This window comes from Pleurodeles waltl, chromosome 4_1 (assembly GCF_031143425.1).
Source record: "Pleurodeles waltl isolate 20211129_DDA chromosome 4_1, aPleWal1.hap1.20221129, whole genome shotgun sequence".
Classification (NCBI taxonomy): Eukaryota; Metazoa; Chordata; class Amphibia; order Caudata; family Salamandridae; genus Pleurodeles; species Pleurodeles waltl.
In genome coordinates, this window is record NC_090442.1 from 169848232 (window position 1) to 169871483 (window position 23252).

The 23252-nt window shown below is 48.6% G+C and overlaps 1 protein-coding gene and 1 long non-coding RNA gene across 3 annotated transcripts in view; one reads left to right on the forward strand and one right to left on the reverse strand.

Moving 5' to 3' along the window:
• LOC138287515 (uncharacterized) overlaps positions 1 to 23252 on the forward strand; it is a 394908-nt gene that overhangs the window by 33124 nt on the left and 338532 nt on the right. For both annotated transcript variants that reach the window (XR_011202228.1, XR_011202227.1), the window contains exon 2: positions 3081 to 3125. This is a non-coding gene — a long non-coding RNA (uncharacterized lncRNA). The remainder of the gene's footprint in view (positions 1 to 3080; positions 3126 to 23252) is intronic.
• The window catches only part of LOC138287514 (rho crystallin-like), a 118197-nt gene that overhangs the window by 16556 nt on the left and 78389 nt on the right, over positions 1 to 23252 (reverse strand). The window contains exon 7 of the mRNA XM_069227981.1: positions 17647 to 17812. Within this exon, the coding sequence (XP_069084082.1) occupies positions 17647 to 17812 (166 nt within the window). The remainder of the gene's footprint in view (positions 1 to 17646; positions 17813 to 23252) is intronic.

Sequence of the window (23252 nt, forward strand, 5' to 3'; positions counted from 1 at the left end):
GTACTGTGGTGGTGTTTCCTGAGGGGGGAGGCTCTGTGGTGGTATGGGACTGTGCCTGGGTAACCGACTGTCCGGAGATCCCCGATGGGCCAGGTTGGTCATCCAGATCCAGGCGTCCAGAGCTGCTGTTATCACTGTGGGCCTCTTCTGGGGGTGGACTGGAAGTTGCTGGCACCTCCTCTCCAGTGACCTTGGGTGGGGGACCTGTGGGGATGTAAATGCAGTGTTATTGTTTCAGTGTGTGTCATCTTGTGCATGGGTGTGTTGCCCTCTATGGTTGTTGTTGCCCTGGTAGATTTGCCTTTGTGTGAGTTGCTATTTGGTGGGCTAGGTGATTCTCTCCAGTGTGCATCCAGTGGTGATAGGTGTCCATGCAGGTCTGTGAGGGGTGTCCATGCATTGGTGTTGCAAGCCGGGCTTGGTATTGGGATGTGTGGGTTGTGATGGTGGGGTATGTGGGAGGTGGTGGAGCGATGGGAGTGTGGGTAAGGGTGGGGGTTTGCGATGGCCTACAGGCAGCGTGGGTGAAAGTAATAGAGATTTGACTTACCAGAGTCCAGTCCCCCTCTTACTCCTGCCAGGCCCTCAGGATGCATGATTGCAAAGACTTGCTCCTCCCATGTTGTTAGTTGTGGGGGAGGAGGTGGGGGTCCACCACCAGTCCTCTGTACAGCTATTTGGTGTCTTGCTGCTTTGGAACGTACCTTTCCACGTAGGTTGTTCCACCTCTTCTTGATGTCATCCCTCGTTCTTGGGTGCTGTCCACGATTCTCTGCCACAGCTCCATCTTCCTAGCAATGGACGTCTGTGGCACCTGTGATCTGAATAGCTGTGGCTCTACCTGGATGATTTCCTCCACCATGACCCTTAGCTCCTCCTCTGAGAACCTGGGGTGTCGTTTTGGTGCCATAGGTGTAGTGTGAGTGGTGTGGGTGAGGGTGTGTGGGGTGATATAAGGTGCATGGATGGTGTATAGGTGATAGTGGTGTGTGTCTGTGGTCCTGCTATCTCTCTTGTGGTACTTGTTTGTATTGGTAAAAGGTTGTGGGTAATGTGGGTGTGTGTTTTATAGTGGTGTGGGTGTGGTGTGTGTATGTGTGTCAGGTGTGTAGTTTGAATTGTCCAGTGTGGTGTAGTTTTGTTTGAGTGTGTGTATTTTCAGCATTGCGGTATGTACCGCCAATGGTTTAGCGCCATTGAATGTCCGCCGCAGTGATTTGTCTGTCATAATGCTGTGGGCGTAGTTCTGTTGGCGTAACTGTGTGGATTTTGCTACCGCCAGTTTATCACTGACCTTTGGGCAGGCGGACTTGTGTGTGTGGCTGTATAGTGACAGATTGGCATGTGTGGGTCATAATATGGGTGGCGGTAATCCGCTGCAGCGGCGGTATGTTGGCGGCAGTCAGCATGATGGTAAGCGGTACTTACCGCCAATGTCATAATGAGGGCCTATATCTTGTTTGCTTTTCGCATTGCCTTTAAGATTTGGTGAACCCACAATTGAACTTATAGATTTCTTTGCTTTCCATAGCTGCAAATTTGTACTGTTTCTTCCTAGATGGGTTTGCAGAGGCGATCAGTCTCAGGGTGCCCACATTTTGTTTTTATTAAGCCAAGATGATTTAAAGCTTTGACTTGAAAAGTGTATTTTCGTTTCTATACAAAATAATAGCTGTATTTATTCAGGCCCAGACAGAATTATCAGGAGGTACTGAAGGTGCTCCTCCCCTTCCTCAACCAATTGTGCCATTAACCCCTTGCATGCGTCGGATAGCCGGGAGCTGTCTGATGCCACAGTGGGCATGTGCTTTGGACGGCTCCTGACCGTCCGAGCACCCATCCATGGGAAAAGCGCTAGTGCTCCCTCCATGGGCCTCCTCCTTACACCTCCCCACTGCCACCCCAGCGATATGATGACATCAGCGTGCCATTTGCTTCCAGCACGGGGAGGAGACGGAGGTATGTTTTTCCCTCCTGGAAGGGGTGAAGGGTTTCAGAGAGGCACAGGCGGGAAAGAAAAGTATTTTTCTGTTCCCTCAGTGTCTCTTTGAAATGTATTCCTTCTGCACAATTGTACATGGGATTGCGATCGTGCAACAGGAACACCCACTGGGCCACCAGGGATTTTTGTTTGTGTGTCGGACAGCATGTGTTTTAGTGATTTGAGGCGAGGCCCATTGGGCAAAGTTGGCTTCCTTTAGGGGGCACATATTTTGCCCATTACTGCCTCCCTTTGGGGCAGATCGGCCATTCATTTAGGCCGATCTGCCCTCAAGTGACACCAGGGATTTAAAATGTTGGCGCTTTAGTTGAGCAGTCCCTTGCACAAGGGTCGCTCCCTCTATGGGACAATTATTTTGGTCATTTCTGTCCCCCTTGAGGGCAGATCAGCCTCTTTTTTTTTAGGGCCATCTGCCCCCAAGGGGGGGCAGAAATGGACAAAATATGTGCCCCGTAAAGGAAACGACCCTTGCCCAAGGGGCCGCTCCCTAAAATCACCAAAGTCTAAAATCCCAGGTGTCTTTAGGGGGCACATATTTTGTCAGTTTCTGCCCCCTTGAGGGCAGATCGGGCTCTTTTTTTTTGGCTTATCTGCCACCAAGGTGTGTAGAAACCACTAGAATCCAGGGATTTAAAATTTTGGAGATTTGGGGGAGAGGCCCCTTGGACAAAGATCGTTCCCTTCAGGGAGTGAATGTTTTGCCCATATATTTATGCCCATCCACCCCTAGCTTGTTGTGTGTGGACTGGCGCATTATTTGCATTTGTGATAGTAATATTTAATTATCCTTTTTATTTTAGTGCAAAGCTTTTGATTCCCTTTCGGTCACTCCTGCTTGCAGTTTCGGCAGTGGTAGATCTGCAGTTTATGTAGTGGCTTATGTTTGGTGAGAAAAACGTTTTTCAAATGTTTACTTCAATGAGTACCATTGTCACACATGAATCAGCTTTTTGTAAAAAGTGTAATACTAGCAGCAGGTTTAGCTTATCTTTTATTGTGTGTGACATTCTCCTTGGATTTGTGCACCATGTGTATTGTGTTGTCTTATGTGTAATTTTCTTTTCTTTTTCCATTTCAGTGGGATATAGTTGGCGCTTCCTGTGTCTGTGCAGAGTAGGTGCTGGTGAGTCTAGCTGTCTCTGGCAAAAAAGTGGTATTGTTTTTGAGTGTAAAGGTCTTTGTGATAAAGCTACACTTTGTTTATTACCTATTTTACACACTGTCGGTTGTTGTTGACGTATTTGTCAAGTTACTTTTATTAGTAAGGATCATGGCTAGCCACAAGATGCCCGCTCAGCAGAATGTTGGTATGCTTTTTTAATCATCCTGTGACCATGATTATGAGACTGACTCTGCATCTAAGGCAGAGGAGGAAGTGAAAGATTCTGGCAGTGAATTTTCTGTTCAAGAGAAATAATCTGATGATGAAGCCACTCTCAGTGAGGACAAATTGCGTGTTTTAGAGGAGAACATTGATGGGCTGATAGTGCAGGAAGAGGCATCTGGATTGGAGCCTGGGGCTGAAAGGCTTCCCATTGGAAGAGCAGCTGGTGTTGTCTGCCTTTACTAATGTTGCTGGGTGTAGTGTGAATACTGGAAACCCTTTGCCTACAAGTTTCTTTCAATTGTTTATGGACGGTTTTTGGGTGAGAATGTTGAGCAGACTAATTTGCAATTTGCATTTGCAACAGTATTTGAGAGACAACAGTGCCAGATTTAAGGCCCACTCCAGTGCTACCCCGGGGACTCCCACAAATCTAGAAGAGTTGAAGAAATTCTTGGGTTTAACTTTTTTGATGGACTTAATAAGGAAGCCATCACTGTCTTCATTTTGGTCTACCAGTCCCTTGATGTCAATGGTCATATTTCCTGCAATCATGAATCGTGATCAGTATTTGCTTCTGCTTCAGATGCTGCATTTTGTTGATAATGCTTTGGTGTTGTGACGAGAGCACCCTGATTGTGACCATCTTTTTAAGATTCGGCCTGTCCTTGATCACTTTGTAGATCGTTTTCTGAGATCTACGTTCTAAGGAAAGAAATAGCTGTGGACGAGTCTTTGGTCCTGTTCAAGGGTTTGGTTTTTAGGCAGTACAATTCTACCAAGAGGGCACATTATGGAATTAAGATGCGTATACTGTCTGAGAGTAGTACTGGATATGTTTATGATTTTCAGGCCTACACTGGTAGGGATTCAACTATTGACCACCATGGTTGTCCGTCCACTTTCGGAGTTAATAAGAAAATTGTGTGGGAACGTGATAGAGGACTTTATAACAAAGGTCACCATTTGTATCTAGATAACTTCTACACTGGTGTGCAATTGTTAAGGGAATTGTTCAAAGTGGACACTGTTGCTTGTGGCACAGTCCGCCCTAACCGTAAAGGTTATCCAAAGGACATTGTTTGTAAAAAACTTGAGCGGGGACAGTGCAGTGTCTTGCTTAGTGATGAATTGCTAGCTGTGAAATTAATTTGCAGACAGGAGGGATGTCTACATGCTTACTACCATCCAGGATGAAAGTACTTCACCTGTTACCGTTTGGGGTCAGGTTGCCGAAGTGCACAAACCTGTGTGCATTTTAGACTACAATAAGCACATGGGTGGTGTAGATAGAGTAGATCAGAGGTTGAAACCATGCACTTCTGTCCGTAAAGCTTACATTTGGTATAAGAAATTAGCTATCAAACTTTCCATTTAGCAACCTTTAAGGCTTTTGTTGTGTTCAAGGTTTGTTCCCCCGAGTCAAAGATGACTTTTGTTCAGTTTCGGGAGTCTGTGATTGCCAGCCTTGTTGTAGTGGAAGAGGCAAGTGTTCCTAAAGTTGGAGTGGTGGAGGATGTAGCTAGTTTGAAAGATCACTAGTTTGCTGATCACATTCCTCCCACGCTCAAAAAACAATCCCTGTAAGAGATGCGGAGGATGTGTGCGAATAGACATGCAGAAGGAGAGTTGTATGCACTGTCCTGATTGTCCTTCTAAACATGGGCTGTGTGTGCCTGCTTGTTTTAGAACGTACCACGCACAAAAGAGTTTTTGGGAGCACCCGTGGGTGTTGCCTGGTCTGAATCGCTTTATCATTTTTGTTCATTTTCAAGGTTGACATTAGTGCGATGTGTTTAGTTAGAGCTGTTGTGTTTGTAATTATGTATTTACTTACAATTGGTTTGTGTTATCTTTTTCGTTAAAAAAAATATGATGGCTGTGTTTGTGGACTGGCACTTGGCTAGCGGTGTGTGTGGACTGGCGCTTGGCTAGCAGTGTGCGTGGACTGGTGCTTGGCTGATGGTGTCTGTGGACTGCATTTGGCTGGTGGTGTGAGTGAGCTGGCACTTGGCTGGCGGTGTGTGACTTGCCGCTGGTCACTACACACACTGCTAGCCACACGCCAGGACACACATTCCATCAGCTGGTGTGATTGCTGTGTCAGGCATGTGGGCGTCTGAAAGTGATGAGCCCCTGAATGGTTCTGTATGTTGATGTGAGTTTTATAATGTTCAGAGCCAGCAGTTGGTGGCGTGAAAGGTCTTGTGTGTATCACGTATGAAAAGTGTGTTAGCCACAAGATGTATTTATTGCACTTCTCCTTTCAGTTGGGAATTCAACTCACAAAAAAAGTCTGCTCCATTGTAATCAGGTGTCAAAGCACACCCCTGACACACTAGTTATCGCGGGTGGGACCCCAATGATGAAGCATGCCACCAACTAGGTTAGTTTGCGAGGGGTCTTTCTAACAAAACCTAAGGGCTTTTTTTTCGCAATTTGAGTGTTTGGGACATCATTGAAGTAAGAGACTTGGTAGCATGCTCACTTCTTCTGTAGGAAAAATTTACCAACTCTACATATGTTTGAAAACTAGACACCCAGGGGAGTACAGGGTGATGTGCCTCTTGTGGATCCCAGAAAGTTTTCGTACCCACAATGTCCTGCAAATCTCAAAATGTGAATCAAATTTTCCTTGCATTTCTGTGCCATATTCTTCCAGAAATAGACCACAAATGTCATACCACCCAGCATAACCATTGGTCTCCCGATAAAAATTATACCTCACTTGTGTGGGCGCCCAAAGCAGAGTCAGCCTAAAAATGTATTAAAAAAACTGCACTTATGAACACACTTTGGTGCCCCCTCAATATTTACACGTTTTTGGCCTTTCCTTGTTACAGGCACTTGGCCCACCCACACAAGTGAGGTATCATTTTTATCAGGAGACCGAGAGGAATACCGACTGGTAGGAACTTTGTGGCTCCCCTCAAATTCCAGAACTTTCCATCACAGAAAAGCAGGGAAAATGTATTTTTGGGACTGATTTTGAGGTTTGCAAGGGATTCTGGGTAAAGATTGTGGTGAGAGCCACACAGGTCACCCAATCCTGAATTCCCCAAGGTGTTTAGGCCCTCATTTTAACCCCGGGGTCTTTTTCCAAGACCGCTGAGTTTCCTCTGGGCCAAAGACAGCCAGTGGTAGCGGTCTTCCGCCAACCATATCATGACTGCTGCCAGCCCTCTGCCCTTTTTCGGACGGAGAGCCACCAGCAGCCATACTGGTGGTCGGCGGTGAAGTGGAGGCTGCTCCACCGTCACCGCCACATCATCAGAACACCGCCCACCGAATAACGTCCCAGTATTCGGCGTGGCGGTGTTCTGGTGACGGGGTGCTGGCAGTGGAGCAGCCTCCATGGATCCCGTTCCCTCCTGGAGGCTCACCGAAACAGGTAAGGTGATTGTCCGTTAGGGGAGAAGGGTGGGCTGGTGTTGTGTGGTATGTGCATGCATGGGGGTGTGCGTGTGAGTGTGTGTATGCATGCTGGGGTGTAATGTTTGTATGGGAAATGTGACGTGTATGTATGTGTGCATGTGTGCGTGCATGTGGGGTGTGCATGTATGTGTGTGAGTGGTGTGAGTGTGCGTGTAGGGGAGTGTGGGGGGTGTGTGTGGGGGTTTCTGTGGGTGTGGGGGGGCAGGGGTGGGGAGGGTTCCTACCACCTTTGCAAGGTGGTAGGGGGGTCATGGGTGTTGGGGGAGGACTCAGGGGAGAGGGATAGTGCCTACTGCCATGGATTTCGTGGCGGTACAAAAACCTTGCATCACAGAAATGTGAGGAAAATTTGTTTTTAGACACACAAGTCACCCCATCCTGCATTTACTTAGGTGTCTAGTTTTCAAAAATGCACAGGTTTGCTAGGTTTACCTAGGTGCCAGCTGCGCTAAAGCCCAAAATGCACAGATAGACACATTGCAAAAAATGAGTCAGTTTTCAGTGGAAAAATTAAATGTGCCTACGTTGCTTTTTGGATCATTTCCTGTCACAGGCACTAGGCCTACCCGCACAAGTGAGGTAACATTTTTATCTGAAAACTTAGGGGGACACAGAATAGCAGAACAAGTGTTATTACAAGTTTATTGTCTTTCTCTGCATTTGTGCCTTCCAAATGTAAGACAGTGTGTTACAAATAAGTAATTTTGAGAAATGCCGTATAATTCACATGCTAGTGTGGGTACCCCCAAATTCAGAGATGTGCAAGTAACCATTGGCTCTAAACTCCACATTATGTACTCATTTCGGAAATATATAGGCTTCCTTGATACCTATTTTTCACTGTGATATTTTACCAAATGAATTGCTGTATACCCGGTAAGCAATGAAAAAACCATTGCAAGGCATAGCTCAGTTGTTGGCTCAGAGTAGCTTGGGTTTTTGGAGAATCTACAAGTCCTATATATCCCTGCAACCAAAATGGTGAAGCAGATGTAACAGTATGTTGCTTTTGAAAATCTGCCACACGTAGAAAAAGTTGCAATGAAAACTTAGACACAAATGGCTGTTTTCTTCAACTCAATTTATTTTTTTTTAATTTCAAGTGTTAGTTCCTATAGGAAACCTTGAAGGACCTATGCAAATGACCGCTTACTGAATTCAGAATTTTGTCTATTTTTCAGAAATGTATAGCTTTCACCAGTGGTTTCACACCCTTTTCAGTCACTAACTGGAAGGAGGGTGAAAGCACAAATAATAGGACAAATTGGGTATGTCCCAGTAAAATGCCAAAACTGTGTTGAAAAAAGTGTTTTTCTGATTCTAGTCTGGCTGTTCCTAAAAGCTGGGAAGATGGTGTTTTTATCATGGTAAACTCTTCATTGATGCCATTTGCAGGGAAAAAACAGATGCTTTCTTATGCAGCACTTTTGTTCCCATTTCTGCCCAAAAAACATAATTTAGCTGTATTTTGGCTGATTTCTCTATCCCCTCTAGGGTAATCCACAAACCTAAGAATCTTTAGTATACCCAGGATGTTGGAAAACAAGGATGCAAATTTGGCAAGGATACCTTATGTGAACAAATATTTATGGGGAACAAATCCCAAATAACCAAAAGAAGATTTAGCACGGGGGAAGCTTAGCAGCGAAGGGATTAAAAACTATGGCGGTCATTACAACCCTGGCAGTCAGTGCTAAAGCGGCGGTAAAACCGCCAACAGGCCGGTGGAAAAAAAAATTGAATCACGACCGTGGCAGAAACAGCCAACAAAGACAGCCACTTTAACACTCCGACCGCCACGGCGGTACAAACAAACAGCGCGGCGGTCAGACAGGCGGGAGACAATGTACCGCCCACAGTATCACAGCCTACCAATCCGCCACCTTTTCCGGGGCGGATTCACCATGAACAAAATCACGGCGGAAACAGGACTTCGAAGGGAAAACGCTAACCTCTACACACCCCACAACGAACCAGGACGCCATGGAGCTAGAGCTTCACATTTTCCCTGCCCTTATCTTCTTGCTCCTCTACCAGGAGCACGAACGCCGACGGCGAAGACCACAGTGAGTACTGCACCTACGACACAGGGAAGGGGGGAGGGAAAAAACAGGAACATGCACACGCAACACCCCCACACCTACCCTCACCCACTACAACACACACGCTAATACAGCATGATACATTACAGTTGCACCCCTCAAACCCCCCGGAAGAATGCAAAGACAAAAGGAAATGAGTGTAACCATTGTAATCTATTAAAATCCAGTACGCAAAAATATATATATACACTATAAACAAATATATATACACCAAGAATAGTAGTCCAGGTATTGCTCCATTGAAGTCCGTGGAACACTGGGCCCACACTGCATGGGCGAGGCCCACACTCAATACCCGAACATGACGAAGAGAACACTGCAGGGGCATCAGATAGAAATAAAACAGGCACCTCAGGGAAAAGGGAAAGGGGGGGCACCTCAGCCGGTTGAGTGCACAACACCAAATCCACGAGGGGGCCCCCTGCCCACTGTTCAATCCTGGGGAGTGCAAAGCCACAGTCTCTCAAGTCTCTACAATGGGTGGTATGCCCACTGTTCAATCCTGGGGAGTGCAAGGCCACAGTCTCTCAAGTCTCTACAGTGGGTGGTTTGCCCACTGTGCAATCCGGGGGAGTGCAAAGCCACAGTCTCTCAAGTCTCTACAGTGGGTGGTTTGCCCACTGTGCAATCCTGGGGGAGTGCAAAGCCACAGTCTCTCAAGTCTCCACAGTGGGTGGTTTGCCCACTGTGCAATCCTGGGGAGTGCAAAGCCGCAGTCTCTCAAGTGGATAACAGTCTCCACTGGTTCTGGAGGGGGCTTTGTGCCCAGAGTGCTTCATCCTGCCAAGGACAGAGGTAGTGGATGTAAATCAGTGCTTCATCCTGCCAAGGACAGAGGTAGTGGATGTACATCTCCACTGGTTCTGGAGGGGCTTTGTGCCCAGAGTTCTTCATCCTGCCAAGGACAGAGGTAGTGGATGTACATCTCCACTGGTTCTGGAGGGGGCTTTGTGCCCAGAGTGCTTCATCCTGCCAAGGACAGAGGTAGTGGATGTAAATCTCCACTGGTTCTGGAGGGGCTTTGTGCCCAGAGTTCTGCATCCTGCCAAGGACAGAGGTAGTGGATGTACATCTCCACTGGTTCTGGAGGGGGCTTTGTGCCCAGAGTGCTTCATCCTGCCAAGGACAGAGGTAGTGGATGTTAATCTCCACTGGTTCTGGAGGGGGCTTTGTGCCCAGAGTGCTTCATCCTGCTCGTGGCGGACTCAGTAACGTCAGTGCCCTTGGCACTCATGGGCCAGCGGTGCTTGTGGCGGCGGTGTCCTTGGCAGCGGTGACTGTGGTGGCAGTGTCCTGTTCAGCGGTGCTTGTGGCGGCGGTGTCCTGTTCAGCGGTGCTTGTGGCGGCGGTGTCCTTGGCAGCGGTGCCTGTGGCGGCGGTGTCCTGTTCAGCGGTGCTTGTGGCGGCGGTGTCCTGTTCAGCGGTGCTTGTTGCGGCGGGGTCCTTGGCAGCGACTCAGCTGCTGGCAGTTCTGTCTGGCCCAGCGGGGCTGGTGCTGGCGGCCCTTTCTGGCCCGGCGGGGCTGGTGCTGGCGGTCCTGTCTGGCCCAGCGGGGCTGGTGCTGGCGGTCCATTCTGGCAGTCCTTTCTGGCCCAGCGGGGCTGGTGCTGGCGGTCCTGTCTGGCCAAGCGGGGCTGGTGCTGGCGGTCCTTTCTGGACCAGCGGGGCTGATGGCGGTGGCCTCCTGGGCAGCGGGGCTGATGGCGGTGGCTCCTCCTGGGCAGCGGGGCTGATGGCGGTGGGCTTCTGGGCAGCGGGGCTGATGGCCTCCTGGGCAGTGGGGCTGATGGCGGTTTTCTCCGCTGTGCTGCTTTTCCCAGACTTGCTGAATTTCTTGTGCTCCTTCCCCACCTTGGAAGGTGTCGCAGCAGACTCCACACTCCCACCTGTACCCCTGGGAGTGGCTTTGGTGGCTGAAGTCTTCCCCCTTTCCCGCCGGGCACTGGCCAACTTTTGATGCTTGACAGGTGGGGGACTGTCCGTGCTGTGGCTCGTTGCCACACTGGCTGCCCTGCTGCCTGGTGCACTCCAGAATCCGGTGACTACTGGCACCACTGGTCCCAGAGATGTTGTGGCTGAGGTGCTAGGTTGGGACCCAGAGAGTCGGGCCCTAGGCGACTGACGGGGTAGGGGAAGTGAGGGAAAGAGGTCAAGGGTGGACAGGAAAAGTTTCTTGGGAACACTGGGACGGTTAGCTGTAGAGGGTTTGGGAGTGGAGGAAGAGGTTGTGGTTGTAGGAGGTGTACGTTTGGTGACTTTGGGTGAAGGTGCATGCGCTGGAGGCTGTTGAGAGGTGGATGGCTGTTGGGTGGGTGTGTGCCTGCGTTTGTGTACCTTGGGAGGTGGCCTCACAGACACACTGGGAGAGGACACAGGGGACGTGTGAATGGTAGTGGGGGTGGTGACTGCACATGAGCGTGGTGTGGTGGTGGGTGTGCTGGTGATGAAAGTAGTGGCTGCAGATGTAGTGCATGCAGGTGGGAGTGGAGACGAGACTGGGAGGGAGGAGGGAGACGAGGAGGAGGGGGACACAGTGGAAGCAGTGGATGTTGGTGTGTCTGCATGTGTGTGATGCTTGCGTGAGTGCCTGTGGGATGTGTGGTGCTTATGTTTGCCTGAGCTTCCTTTGTGTGTTGAGGTGTGTGCATGCTGGTCTGATGGCGTGCTTGGGATAGGCTGAGGTTCAGGGGATTGGGTCTGGGTGGAGGAAGTTGGAGGGGGGAGGCTAGAGACAGGGACAATGGCTGCCATCAGTGCTGAGGCCAGAGTCTGAAATGCTCGCTGAAGGGCTGCCTGACCAGAATGAATGCCCTCCAGGAATGCATTGGTATGTTGTAACTGCCTCTCTACACCCTGGATGGCATTCAAAATGGTAGACTGCCCAACAGTGAGGGACCTGAGGAGGTCAATGGCCTCCTCACTGAGGGAAGCAGGGGTGACTGGGGCAGGGTCTGAGGTGCCTGGGGCGAAGGTGATGCCCACCCCCCTGGGTGAGCGGGCACGGGGCAAAGGCTGAGGGGCTGCTGGGAGGGCGGTGCTGGTAGTGGGGTTGGTGGCTGTACCTGTAGATGCGGGGGCACAGATGTGGCCGCCACCACAAGGGAGCTCCCATCAGAGGATAAGTCTGTATCACTGATGTCAGCTCTTGTCCCCGCCGTGGAGCTCCCCTCGCCCTCCGTCCCACTGGTGAATTCAGACTCCGTAGTGTCGCCCTCCAGGGCCATGTGAGATGAAGCTCCCTCCTGCTCCGGTGCCACTGTTCCTCAGCCTGATGATGCTAATGCACACAAGATCAGGGAGACCACAAAAAGGGGGGGACGACAGAAGAAAGACATGTTTAGTGCATGCATTACCGCTACCGTTGGCGAACACGACAGACACAGAAGCCCCCTGCACTACACCGCGCACTTGGGGTCCACTATTCAATCCCTGGGACATGGCCTACAAGGCTATGGCCGACATCTGCACACATGGATGTCACAGGATCCTGACTAGGTGTAGTTGGCACTGTACACAGATGGGGTGGGGTGCCACAGGGTCTGCCAGAAGAAGGGGACCTAACTAGCACACTCGTCCTGGCCTAGGGAAACCCACAGCCCACCTCCCCCACCCAGACACCTCCACTGCGCGCTGAATCAGCTGAATGAGAGTGTACACACCCCATTATGTCTGCTGTGATGTCCTCAAGCGCCCATCCAACTCCGGGTACGCCACCTCCATGATCCTGAACATCAGGGGGGTCATGGTGCGACTGGCACCCCTCCCACATTGGGAGGCCATCCCCAGCTGGGCCTCCGCCGTCTTCTTGCTCCAGCGGCGAATGTCCTCCCATTTCTTATGGCAGTGGGTGCTCCGTCTGTGATAGACCCCCTGGGTCCAGACGTCCTTGGTGATGGCACGCCAAATATCCTTCTTCTGGTGGGCGCTGACCTACATGAATTGTACAGGGGAAAAAGAGAAGTTATTACAAACTGCACCATCACAGTCATTGGCCCGCATCCCTACCCTTGCCATGTGGCACATGCACTCACCGTTGTTTCATGCACGCCTCATTCTCCCCCCCAATCTTTCATCCACCCCACTCCACACAGGCATAGCCCATACAGCATGCTCCCAGTGTACTTACCTGTTTGTCTGGAGGACCGTAGAGTAGCGTGTACTGGGGGAGGACCCCATCCACGAGTTTCTCCAACTCCTCCGTAGTGAAGGCAGGGGCCCTTTCCCCAGACGCACGAGCCATTGTCTCTTCCAGACTGAGGTCACAGCAGCACTTGCAGTGTAGGTCCTCTCCTATCGAAGATCAGGTATCGAGTGATTGAACAGATAGAAAATGGCGGTCACGTCCACAGCGGTGCGTACCTTCACCGCCGGCGTACATCGTCATAGGCTCCTGGGACCCATAGGGTCCAATGTTAACCAATGCAGAATTGCGCCGCGGTCTTCGACCGCCTACTGCGACTGTGTACAATGCCAGCGCAGTTACCTCACATCCCATTGTCCCACTTTACAGGTCAGGCAGCCGCCATCTCAGGGGCCCACATGGCTTAATTTTTAACTGCGTCACACATACCTAGGCCTTGCCTAAACACTCATACATGCAAATTTCGGATTATGAATTGTGTTGTGTGTAAGCTGTGTGTACGTACCTCTGAGTTGGTTGACTCTGTGCTCGCTGTTGTCCTTCATAGGCACCGTCCGCTGGGACATGTGAGGAGATGGCGGCATCCCCCGGTGTACAGACCGCTGGTGGACCTGTCGACAATGGAGGGAAGACATGTGATCATCACCTAAAGGCTTGATCGTGCCACAATCCTGGAACTGTGTGCCCAGTTGGAGCCAGACCTGATGTCAGCTATCCGCCATCCCACAGGAATCCCCCCTCTAGTGCAGGTGCTGTCAGTACTCCATTTCCTTGCAAGTGGGTCATTTCAAACAACAGTGGCCATAGCATCAGGGATGTCCCAGCCTATGTTTTCCAACGTGTTGTCCATAGTGTTGTCTGTGGAGGATTTGCCTACAGCGAAAGGTGAGTTCCATGCCCTGTGACATATCCCCAACATCATAGGTGCTATTGATGGGACCCATGTGGCTTTGGTACCCCCCCCCGCAGGAGTGAACAGGTGTACAGAAATTTGAAGAGTTATCATTCGATGAATGTGCAGATGGTGTGTTTCGCAGACCAGTACATCTCCCATGTGAATGCCAAATTACCTGGCTCAGTGCATGATGCTTACATTCTGCGGAATAGCAGCATACCTTATGTGATGGGTCAACTCCAGAGGCACCGTGTGTGGCTATTAGGTGAGCACCTGGAAGCAAGTCAGTGGGAATGGTTGTCTGGGTCTGGGGATATCCCTACAGGTTAGTGTGTGTCTTACAGTTGTCCCTCTCCATTTGCAGGTGACTCTGGTTACCCCAACCTGTCATGGCTACTGACCCCAGTGAGGAATCCCAGGACAAGGGCAGAGGAACGCTACAATGAAGCCGTTGAGCGAACTAGGAGGATTATAGAGCAGACCTTCGGCCTCCTGAAGGCCAGGTTTAGGTGCCTCCATATGACAGGTGGTTCCCTATTCTACTCACCAAAGAAGATGTGCCAGATCATCGTGGCCTGCTGTATGCTTCACAACTTGGCTGTGCGACGACAGGTGCCTTTTCTGCAGGAGGATGGTCCAGATGGAGGTCTTGTGGCAGCTGTGGAGCCTGTGGACAGTGAAGACGAGGAAGCAGAAGAAGAGGACATCGACAACAGGAACTCGGTGATCCTGCAATACTTCCAGTAAGACACAGGTAAGAATACAAACCTGCCTACTACATGTACTTTAACACTACTACCTCTCTACTGTCTGTCTTTTTCACCCAGTGTATGGTCACTGAGTTTTAACTTTCCCTTACGATTTCACAGATGTGGGTCCCACTGTGTGACATCTGCTTTGTTTCCTCATGGACTAGAGCTATGTGACATAGGTATGTTGACATTACAATTGAAAGAGCATTTTGTCACTGTAATTGCTAATACACCATTTCGAAATCACAGACAGAGGATGGACAGGGTGACAAGGTGGGACAAAAGGATGACATTCAGGGCGGTCTCATTTCTTGGCGGGGGTCTTGGCATCGTTCTCTGTCTTTGTCCTGGATCTCAGGGACCGTTTGCGGGGTGGTTCTCCCTCTGCAGGGGGTGGGGTGCTGGTGTGGTGGTCCTGTGGCGGTGCCTCCTGTCCACTAGCGCCAGCGGAGGTGGTGGGCAGTTCATCATCCAGGACAATGTCAGGGGCCCCTTGTTGTGCCACAGTGTCCCTCCTGGTGTTGAGGACTTCCTTCAGCACCCCTACGATGGTGCCCAGGGTGGAATTGATGGATCTGAGTCCCTCCCTGAAGACCAAATACTGTTCCTCCTGCAGCCGCTGGGTCTCCTGAAACTTGGCCAGTACCGTTGCCATCGCCTCCTGGGAATGGTGTTAGGCTCACATGATGTTGGAAAGGGCCTCGTGGAGAGTGGGTTCCCTGGGCCTGTCCTCCCCCTGCCGCACAGCAGCCCTCCCAGTTCCCCTGGGTTCCTGGGCCTCTGTCCCCTGAACCGTGTGCCCACTGCCACTGCCCCAGGTCCCTGGTGTTGTTGGGGTGGTGGGTTAGCCTGGGTTCCCTGTAGTGGTGGACACACTGCTGCTTGACGTGTCCTGGGGACAGAGGTATGGGCCCGCTGGATGGGTGCTGTGCTGGTGTTTCCAGAGGGGGGAAGCTCTGTGGTGGCCTGTGCCAGTGTGAGGGGAACCGACTCTCCCGAGGTCCCAGATGGTCCGGGCTGGTCATCTAGATCCAGTTGGACAGAGCTGCTGTCATCACTGTGGGCCTCTTCTGTTGGTGGTGTGGACATGTGTGGACCCTCCTGTCCGATGACGTTGGGTAGAGGTCCTGCAGGGGTTAAAAGGATGATTATTGCATCTGTGTGTGCCATGGTGTGCAATGGGTGGGTGACCATGTACCCCAGTGCTTGAATTCTTGTGTGGGACCTTGTGTGATGGTGTTTTAGGGGGGTGTATGGGTATGTGCAGTGGCCATGCTTTGGTGATGGGTGTCCATGCTTTGTTGTTGCATGCAGGGCTTGGTGTTGGGATGGGTGGTTTGTGATATTGGGACATTTGTGAGGAGTTGGAGTGATGGGGGTGAGGGCGAGGGTGGGGGTATGTGATAGCATGCAGGTAGGGTGGGGGATGTAATAGTTAAGGTTTGACTTACCAGACTCCATTCCTCCATCTACTCCTGCGAAGCCCTCAGGATGCAGAATCGCCAAGACTTGCTCCTCCCATGTTGTTAGTTGTGGGGGAGGAGATGGGGGTCCGCCGCCAGTCCGCTGAACCGCAAGGTGGTGTCTTGATACCACGGAACTTACCTTCCCCCGTAGGTCGTTCCACCTCTTCCTGATGTCATCCCTATTTCTTGGGTGCTGTCCCACTGCGTTGACCCTGTCCACTATTCTTCGCCATAGCTCCATCTTCCTAGCTATGGAGGTGTGCTGCACCTGTGATCCGAATAGCTGTGGCTCTACCCGGACGATTTCCTCCACCATGACCCTGAGCTCCCCCTCAGAGAACCTGGGGTGTCTTTGCCGTGCCATGGGGTGGTGTGGGTGATGTGTGGGGTGGTGTGTGTTGTGATGTGTGGGGTGATATTTAGTGGTGTGTAGTGTGAGGTGCGTGGAAGTTATGTGGGTGATGGTATTGTGTGCCTGTGGATGCTTGATAGTAGTTTTTAGTGTCTCTCTCTGGCCTTCTTTCGGTATTTTGGTCATAGGGGTTTGTGGGTGATGTTGTTGTGTGTTTTATATTGTAGTGGGTGTGTGGGAGTGGTGTGTGTATGTGTATCAGGTGTGTGTATTTCGATTTGTCCAATGTGGCTGTGTTTTATAAGAGTGTGTGTATTTTGAAAGCGGCGGTGTGTACCGCCAATGGAATACCACAGTTGTAAGACCGCCGCGTGGATTCGTGGGTCGTGATAGTGTGGGCGTATTTCTGTTGGCGTGACAGTGGAGGTTTTGTTTTCGCCAGTTTATCACTGACCTTTGGTGTGGCGGACTTGTGTGGGTGTCTCAATTTTGGCCGATTCCGAGCAGTGGGTCATAATGACCGTGGCGGAATTCCGCTGCCGCTGCAGTGTGTTAACGGTCTTCTGTACGGCGGTAAGCGGCTTTTGCTGCCAATGTTGTAATGACCCCCTATACCTCAAATGCTATAACATTAAAAGCTGGGTAATAGCAACATCATTTAGTTACAGCACTTAGAAATGACAGAACTGTAGCGCAACATAAAAAAACAGGAAATAATATCCCTGGCTTACTGAAGGCAGAAATTATTTTCCCTGGCTTAAGCAAGTAAAGATAGCCAGGATAGGGTTTTGTCCTAATTTACAAACACTTAAGGCTGTTATGTATTATTTAAGATTACGATTGCCATCAACCAGGCGAAAAAACATAATAAATCTGATCCTTTTCTAGCCTTTTTTCTGCTTTCTCTGGGTCGACTTCCTAATAACGTTATTTATAATTAAAATGTTTGATTAATTTTTCTTATGAATCCAAAGAGTGTCATCTCCTTAGATTTGTGCTGGTGTCCTTTTGGCTGGGTATCCATGTCACACAACAGTTTGGTGCTAGCTCTTGTTTTAGACCTTGGCCGAGGCACACCGATATACAAACCCTTGTTCACACTCCATGCATCATTAGCATTTCTTCTACAACCCCTATATCCCAAATCCCCCAAACCCCAAGTTTCCCAGGGCTTTACCTGTAGGTTTTGCTTGAGACGTTCTGGGCTGAAGCTCTTCGCTAGGACAACAACACCCAACTGCAGTACATAGCGCATAGCTACCACCGCAGCAGACTGGTTGTATTTTTTACCAATAGAAATCAAAATAGGATCTTCTAGCAGGACAGGAGTGCTCAGATCCATCCTGAAGAAAGAAACAGGACATAGAAAATGCATTTTGTTACTCATACATCACTCAAATATTATTGAGGCTGTTGTCAAAAAGGGATATGGTACAAACAAGTGATTGTGGTGCTAGAGAGTGGTGGAGGAGCTACCTTACTCCTTGGTGGATGCAACACTTCACGTTTTGCAATATCCGAAGCTGAATTCTCCAGGGGAGTTTTAAGAATTCATGAAGAGTAACTAAAAAAATATGTTCTTTTCTCATTACTACCATGTACATTGCACCAGTCAGTATGAGATTTTGCTTATTTTTTTTGCCAATTTTGCACCAACATTTTCCCTTATCAACCAGTGCAAAATTACATTTGTACTGATCCAACAATACAAGAACTGAAAATGTAATTTTGCACTTGTGAACAATTGTCGAGTCACCATTACAAATTGCTCAGTAACCAGTGCAATGTATGTAAAGAGGTCCTCACAATAGCCTGTTCAAAAATGGCTCCCATGTTTCATTTTGTATGATGCGGAAATATTCATTGTGAAAGTTTTGGTATAACAATTACATAATATTATAATGCTAAAAAGACTTGCTTTTTAATGTATATAACCCATAAACAGGACCATTTCATTTGTATAAAGAAAATGGACGTATAAAGTATAACCGAAACATATGACTATATCTGCACAAAATGTCACCGAAATGCTCAATGTAAATTTGAAAGTACTATTAAAAGAATGGCACTATGGGCCCGATTCACAAAGGCAAAGTTAGACCAAAAGTGTGATTTTACTACTTTTTGGTGTTCACTAAGGTAAAGTTGGGCCAAAGGTCTAACTTAGACCAAAAGTCCATCTTTACTACTTTTCAGTATTCAGAAAGGTAGAGTTAGTAAGGTTAACTCTTGGTCTTAGTTAGACGTTTGGTCTACTTTTACCTTTGTGAATATCTCCTATAGTCCTGCTGGTGGCACCATCTTCCACAATACTGTAACCTGCTCACATATACTAAAGAATTGCCTACATGACCAAAGGTGAGATTGTGTCATCATTCCAATGACACTGTTTTTTGCCTATGTTTTCATCCCCAAAGACTCAGTATTGTCATTCCTGTGCCATGTGCAAGCATTAATTGCAGTATGGATGGTTAGTACAGAAGAGGGAACACAACCCCCATCTTGGAGCCGTTTGGGCATATAAAATCATCTTTATAAAAATACCCAGATGCCAAACATCTGAATATGTGCATGTTGTTCTTGGCTTGATCAGAGCTTACCCATGTGCTGATGCATATACAAGGACTGTAGCAAAATGCCAGTTGATAGAATTAATTCCATGTTACAGAATTCCAATGAAAATTGACTCAGACAGGGCAAGTAATTTCCTAGGGGAAATGATCCAAGCAGTGTGTAAGGCCTCAATGTTATGCCACAGTTAGGCTGCCAATATCGTCCACAGTCTTCAGGGCATGAGGAACACAGGAATAACATTTTAAAGAAACAAATAGCCAAAATACATTCAAACAATAATATGAAGTAGTCAGATTCATTGCCTTTTGCCCTGATCAGCATGAGAAATCAGCCTGAATAGAAAGATAAGTTTGAGCCCATAGAAATTGGTAATGGGCATACCCATGATTGACCCAGGAACTAGCTTTTTCAAATGTACATGTGACTGATGTGATCTGGGACTATTGCTGAACATTGATCAAACCTTCAGAGACTTCCATTCACAGATATACGCAGCCCACCCATAGCCCTAAACAGAGGTCTGCCATACCTTGCAGCCTGGTGTGTGAGCACACATTAAGGTGCACAAGAGAAAATAATCTCTTCAATAACCTCTTCTGTAAAAGACCCTGTTGGTGCTATTGTTGCCCAACACAGAAGTGAAATGTCAAGAATATAATACTTGGGTGCATACCAGTCACAGCACAAGGACCACAGAGTCTATAGAAATAGGCTATAAGGTGTAAATTGACATGATGGGAACTTTTCAGAAATCACCCTTAGCAGTAGGTAAACAAGGAGACCCAGTGCTTCAAGATGGCACCCATAATGGCAAGCACCATATCCATTATCTATTCCCAAGGAAGGAAATAGGACCAGAGGAAATACTGAGTAGATGAAATATTGAAAAAGGATAACAGAACAGGAAAGAGACACAGCATAATCACATTTGGTGTTATGGGGGTGTTTGCAATGTTGGGAGTGGTTAGATGGTGGTGGTTTTATTTGTGAGAGATGCATTCACATATTTCTCCACATGTTTGCATCTTAAATAAGAAGTGCTGACAGTCCAAACTATAATGACAATACGAGACATAAAGTTTCAAGATAATGATTTTGTACACATTATAATGGTTTTTCAATATGTGTTTAATGTTGCAATGTTTGGATCTGTGCACATATACATAAAAGTACCAATGGGGATTTACCTACACTGCACACCAGTATTCCCTTATGTGCGTCAGCGTTCTTGTCAGTAAGATCTGGGGGGGAGCATCAGTGTTAGCTTCAAATTTCCCATCAATCCCGCTGGAACATGTTGTTAAAATACATTATACGACAAGCAAGACACATGAGAGGGGTTTAAGAGGCAGTGGAAAGGGAGAGGAATGCAGATTGATAGTTGTACGAAGTGAGAGAGAAAGTGCATTATTTTGTGAAATAACCAACATTTGTGAACTCTTTCCAATACAGAGAGAGGGAGAGTGTGTGTGCATTTATGTCTGTGAGTGTAAAAATTCCTGGAGAAATCCGACAGAAAACTCACCATTCCCGACTGAAACCACCTGTACCCAACTATTTATTACAAAATACAATTATTAGGGGGGCTGTAACACCACAAACACATCCCCTGAAGTTACATTAGTGGGTGGCTGGGACCCTGTGGCGCTTACAGGTTTGAACTGGAGCTACTGTAGTGATTGTTCAGATATCTGTGTGCCTCAATACATTTTACATAAACAGCTGGCAAGAATATACAGAAAATAGAATGCCAGTGTCAAAGCATATTCGGGTAATGCAACCAGAACAGGAAAGGAGACAAGAGGAAATACATGGATTTATGAATATTAATTCCTGAGTGTGAGAAAACTGGGCTGATTGCAGAAGACCCCTGACTTTTTGCCACCATTCTTCACTTATGCTGGTGTTTTCCTGACTTTGATGGTGTCCTGGGCCCTGCTAACCATTCACAGAGCCTGTGCTCTGATTAAAATGATACGCAAATTAGGCTAATTATAATTGGCTGTGTCAACCTACATATAAGTCCCTAGTATATGGTAGGACATGTAGGTTTAGGGACTCCAGTATAGGTAGTGTGCCCATAGGTGCACTGCTGAGGTGCCCGGTGACATTTTAAAGGCAGGCCTGCCTTGGTGGCAACTTTTAAATTAAAGTTAACCTCAAATTGAACTTTGGAATTAAAAGTACTTCCAAAGTCTGAAACGACCTTATTGTTACATATATGTCACCCCTAAGGTGTGCTCTAGGTGCCCCCAGAGCTGGGTGCATTGTAACTATAAGCAGAGAGTGTATAAATGATTTTTTATAAGCCCTAGTGATGGAAAAAAAGCTAAATTAATTTCAATCAATCAATTCTTGTAAAGCACAACTACTCACCGTTAGGGTCTCAAGGCGCTGGAGTGTAGCGTTCACCGGTGGTTCTTAAAAAAGCCATGTCTTCAGTTCCTTCGTGAAGCTGAGGAGGGAGGTGGTTTGTATGATATGGAGACGAAGGGCGTTCCAGGCGGTGCCTGCGAGTAGGAAAAGGAGCATCCTCATGTTCTAGATTTCCTGATGCGGGGTACTTCTGCAAGAGAGAACTGGGCTGAGCGGAGGGTCCTGTGGGGTTCGTGGAGGTTGAGTCGCTGGTTCAGGTAGGCTGGTCCGGTGTTGTGGAGGGCTTTGTGTGCATGGGTGAGGATTGGAGTGAATGGGCTCTATAAACTAACATGAGGAGACTTTGGCCCTCATTACAACTCTGGCGGTAAATCCCTCTTAACCGCCACGCTGACGGCCACCAACTTACCCCAGCGCCGGCGGATATCCGTTCACCATAGTCTGACACACGCACACCAATCCGAAAGAATGCAGCCACATACACAAATCCGCCAGACCAAAGGTCAGTGATAAACTGGCGGTATCAAAACCTACACCATAACGCCAACAGAACAATGCCCATCACATTATGACCCACAAATCACCACGGCGGACATTGAACGGCGGTAAACAATTGGCGGTACAAACCGCCACGCTCACAATGCACACCCACAGACAAAACAACACCACATTGGACAATTCAAACAATACACACACCTGACACCCATACACACACCACACCCACACCACTATAAAACACACACACACATAACCCACAACCCCTTACGAATACAAATCATTGGCACAAGGCTGATACTAAGACCACTGTGACAACTAGACACCCTCACCACTCACACCCATACACCCTTCACGCACTCCACATCACACACTCCAACACATTACCCAACACACCCACACCAATAAACATCACATAACACCCATGGCACCACAAAGGCACCCCTGTCTCACTGAGGAGGAGTTAATGGTCATGGTGGAGGAAATCGTCAGGTTAGAGCCACAGCTGTTTGGAGCACAGGTGCAGCAAATATCGATAGCCAGGAAGATGGAGCTATGGCGGAGAATCGTGGACAGGGTCAACTCCGTGGGACAGCACCCAAGAACAAGGGACAACATCAGGAAGAGGTGGAACGACCTACGGGGGAAGGTACGTTCCATAGCAGCAAGACACCAACTTGCTATCCCCACAACTCACATCATGGGAGGAGCAAGTCTTGGCAATACTGCATCCTGAGGGCCTGGCCGGAGTCGGAGGAGGACTGGACTCTGGTAAGCCAACTTTCAACAAATATCACCCACCATACCTCCATGCCATCACATACCCTCACCCTCACTCCATCACTCCACTCCATCCCACACACTCCACCATCACATCTCACTAATCCCAATGCCAAGCTCTGCATTCTGTACCAGTACATGGACACCTCTCACAGCCCTGTATGGACACACATCACTAAAGCATGCACAGTATAGGGAAACTAACAATCCCACCATACACAGGTGGCAGGGCAACACCAACCATAGAGGGGAAGCCAGGGATGTACAATATGTAATACACATGAAGCATAATATATAATTTACATCCCCACAGGTAACCCAGCCAATGTCACTGGAGACGAGGTGCCAGCACTTTCCAGTCCCCCAACAGAAGAGGCCCACAGTGATGACAGTAACTCTGGTCTTCAGGATCTGAACGATCTATCTGGCCCATCAGGGACCACTGGACAGCCGGTTACCCAAGCCCAGTCGCAGACCACCCAGAGCCTCCCCCATCAGGAAATAATACCACAGCACCCACCCAGTGTACTCAAACCTCTGTCCCCAGTACACGTCAAT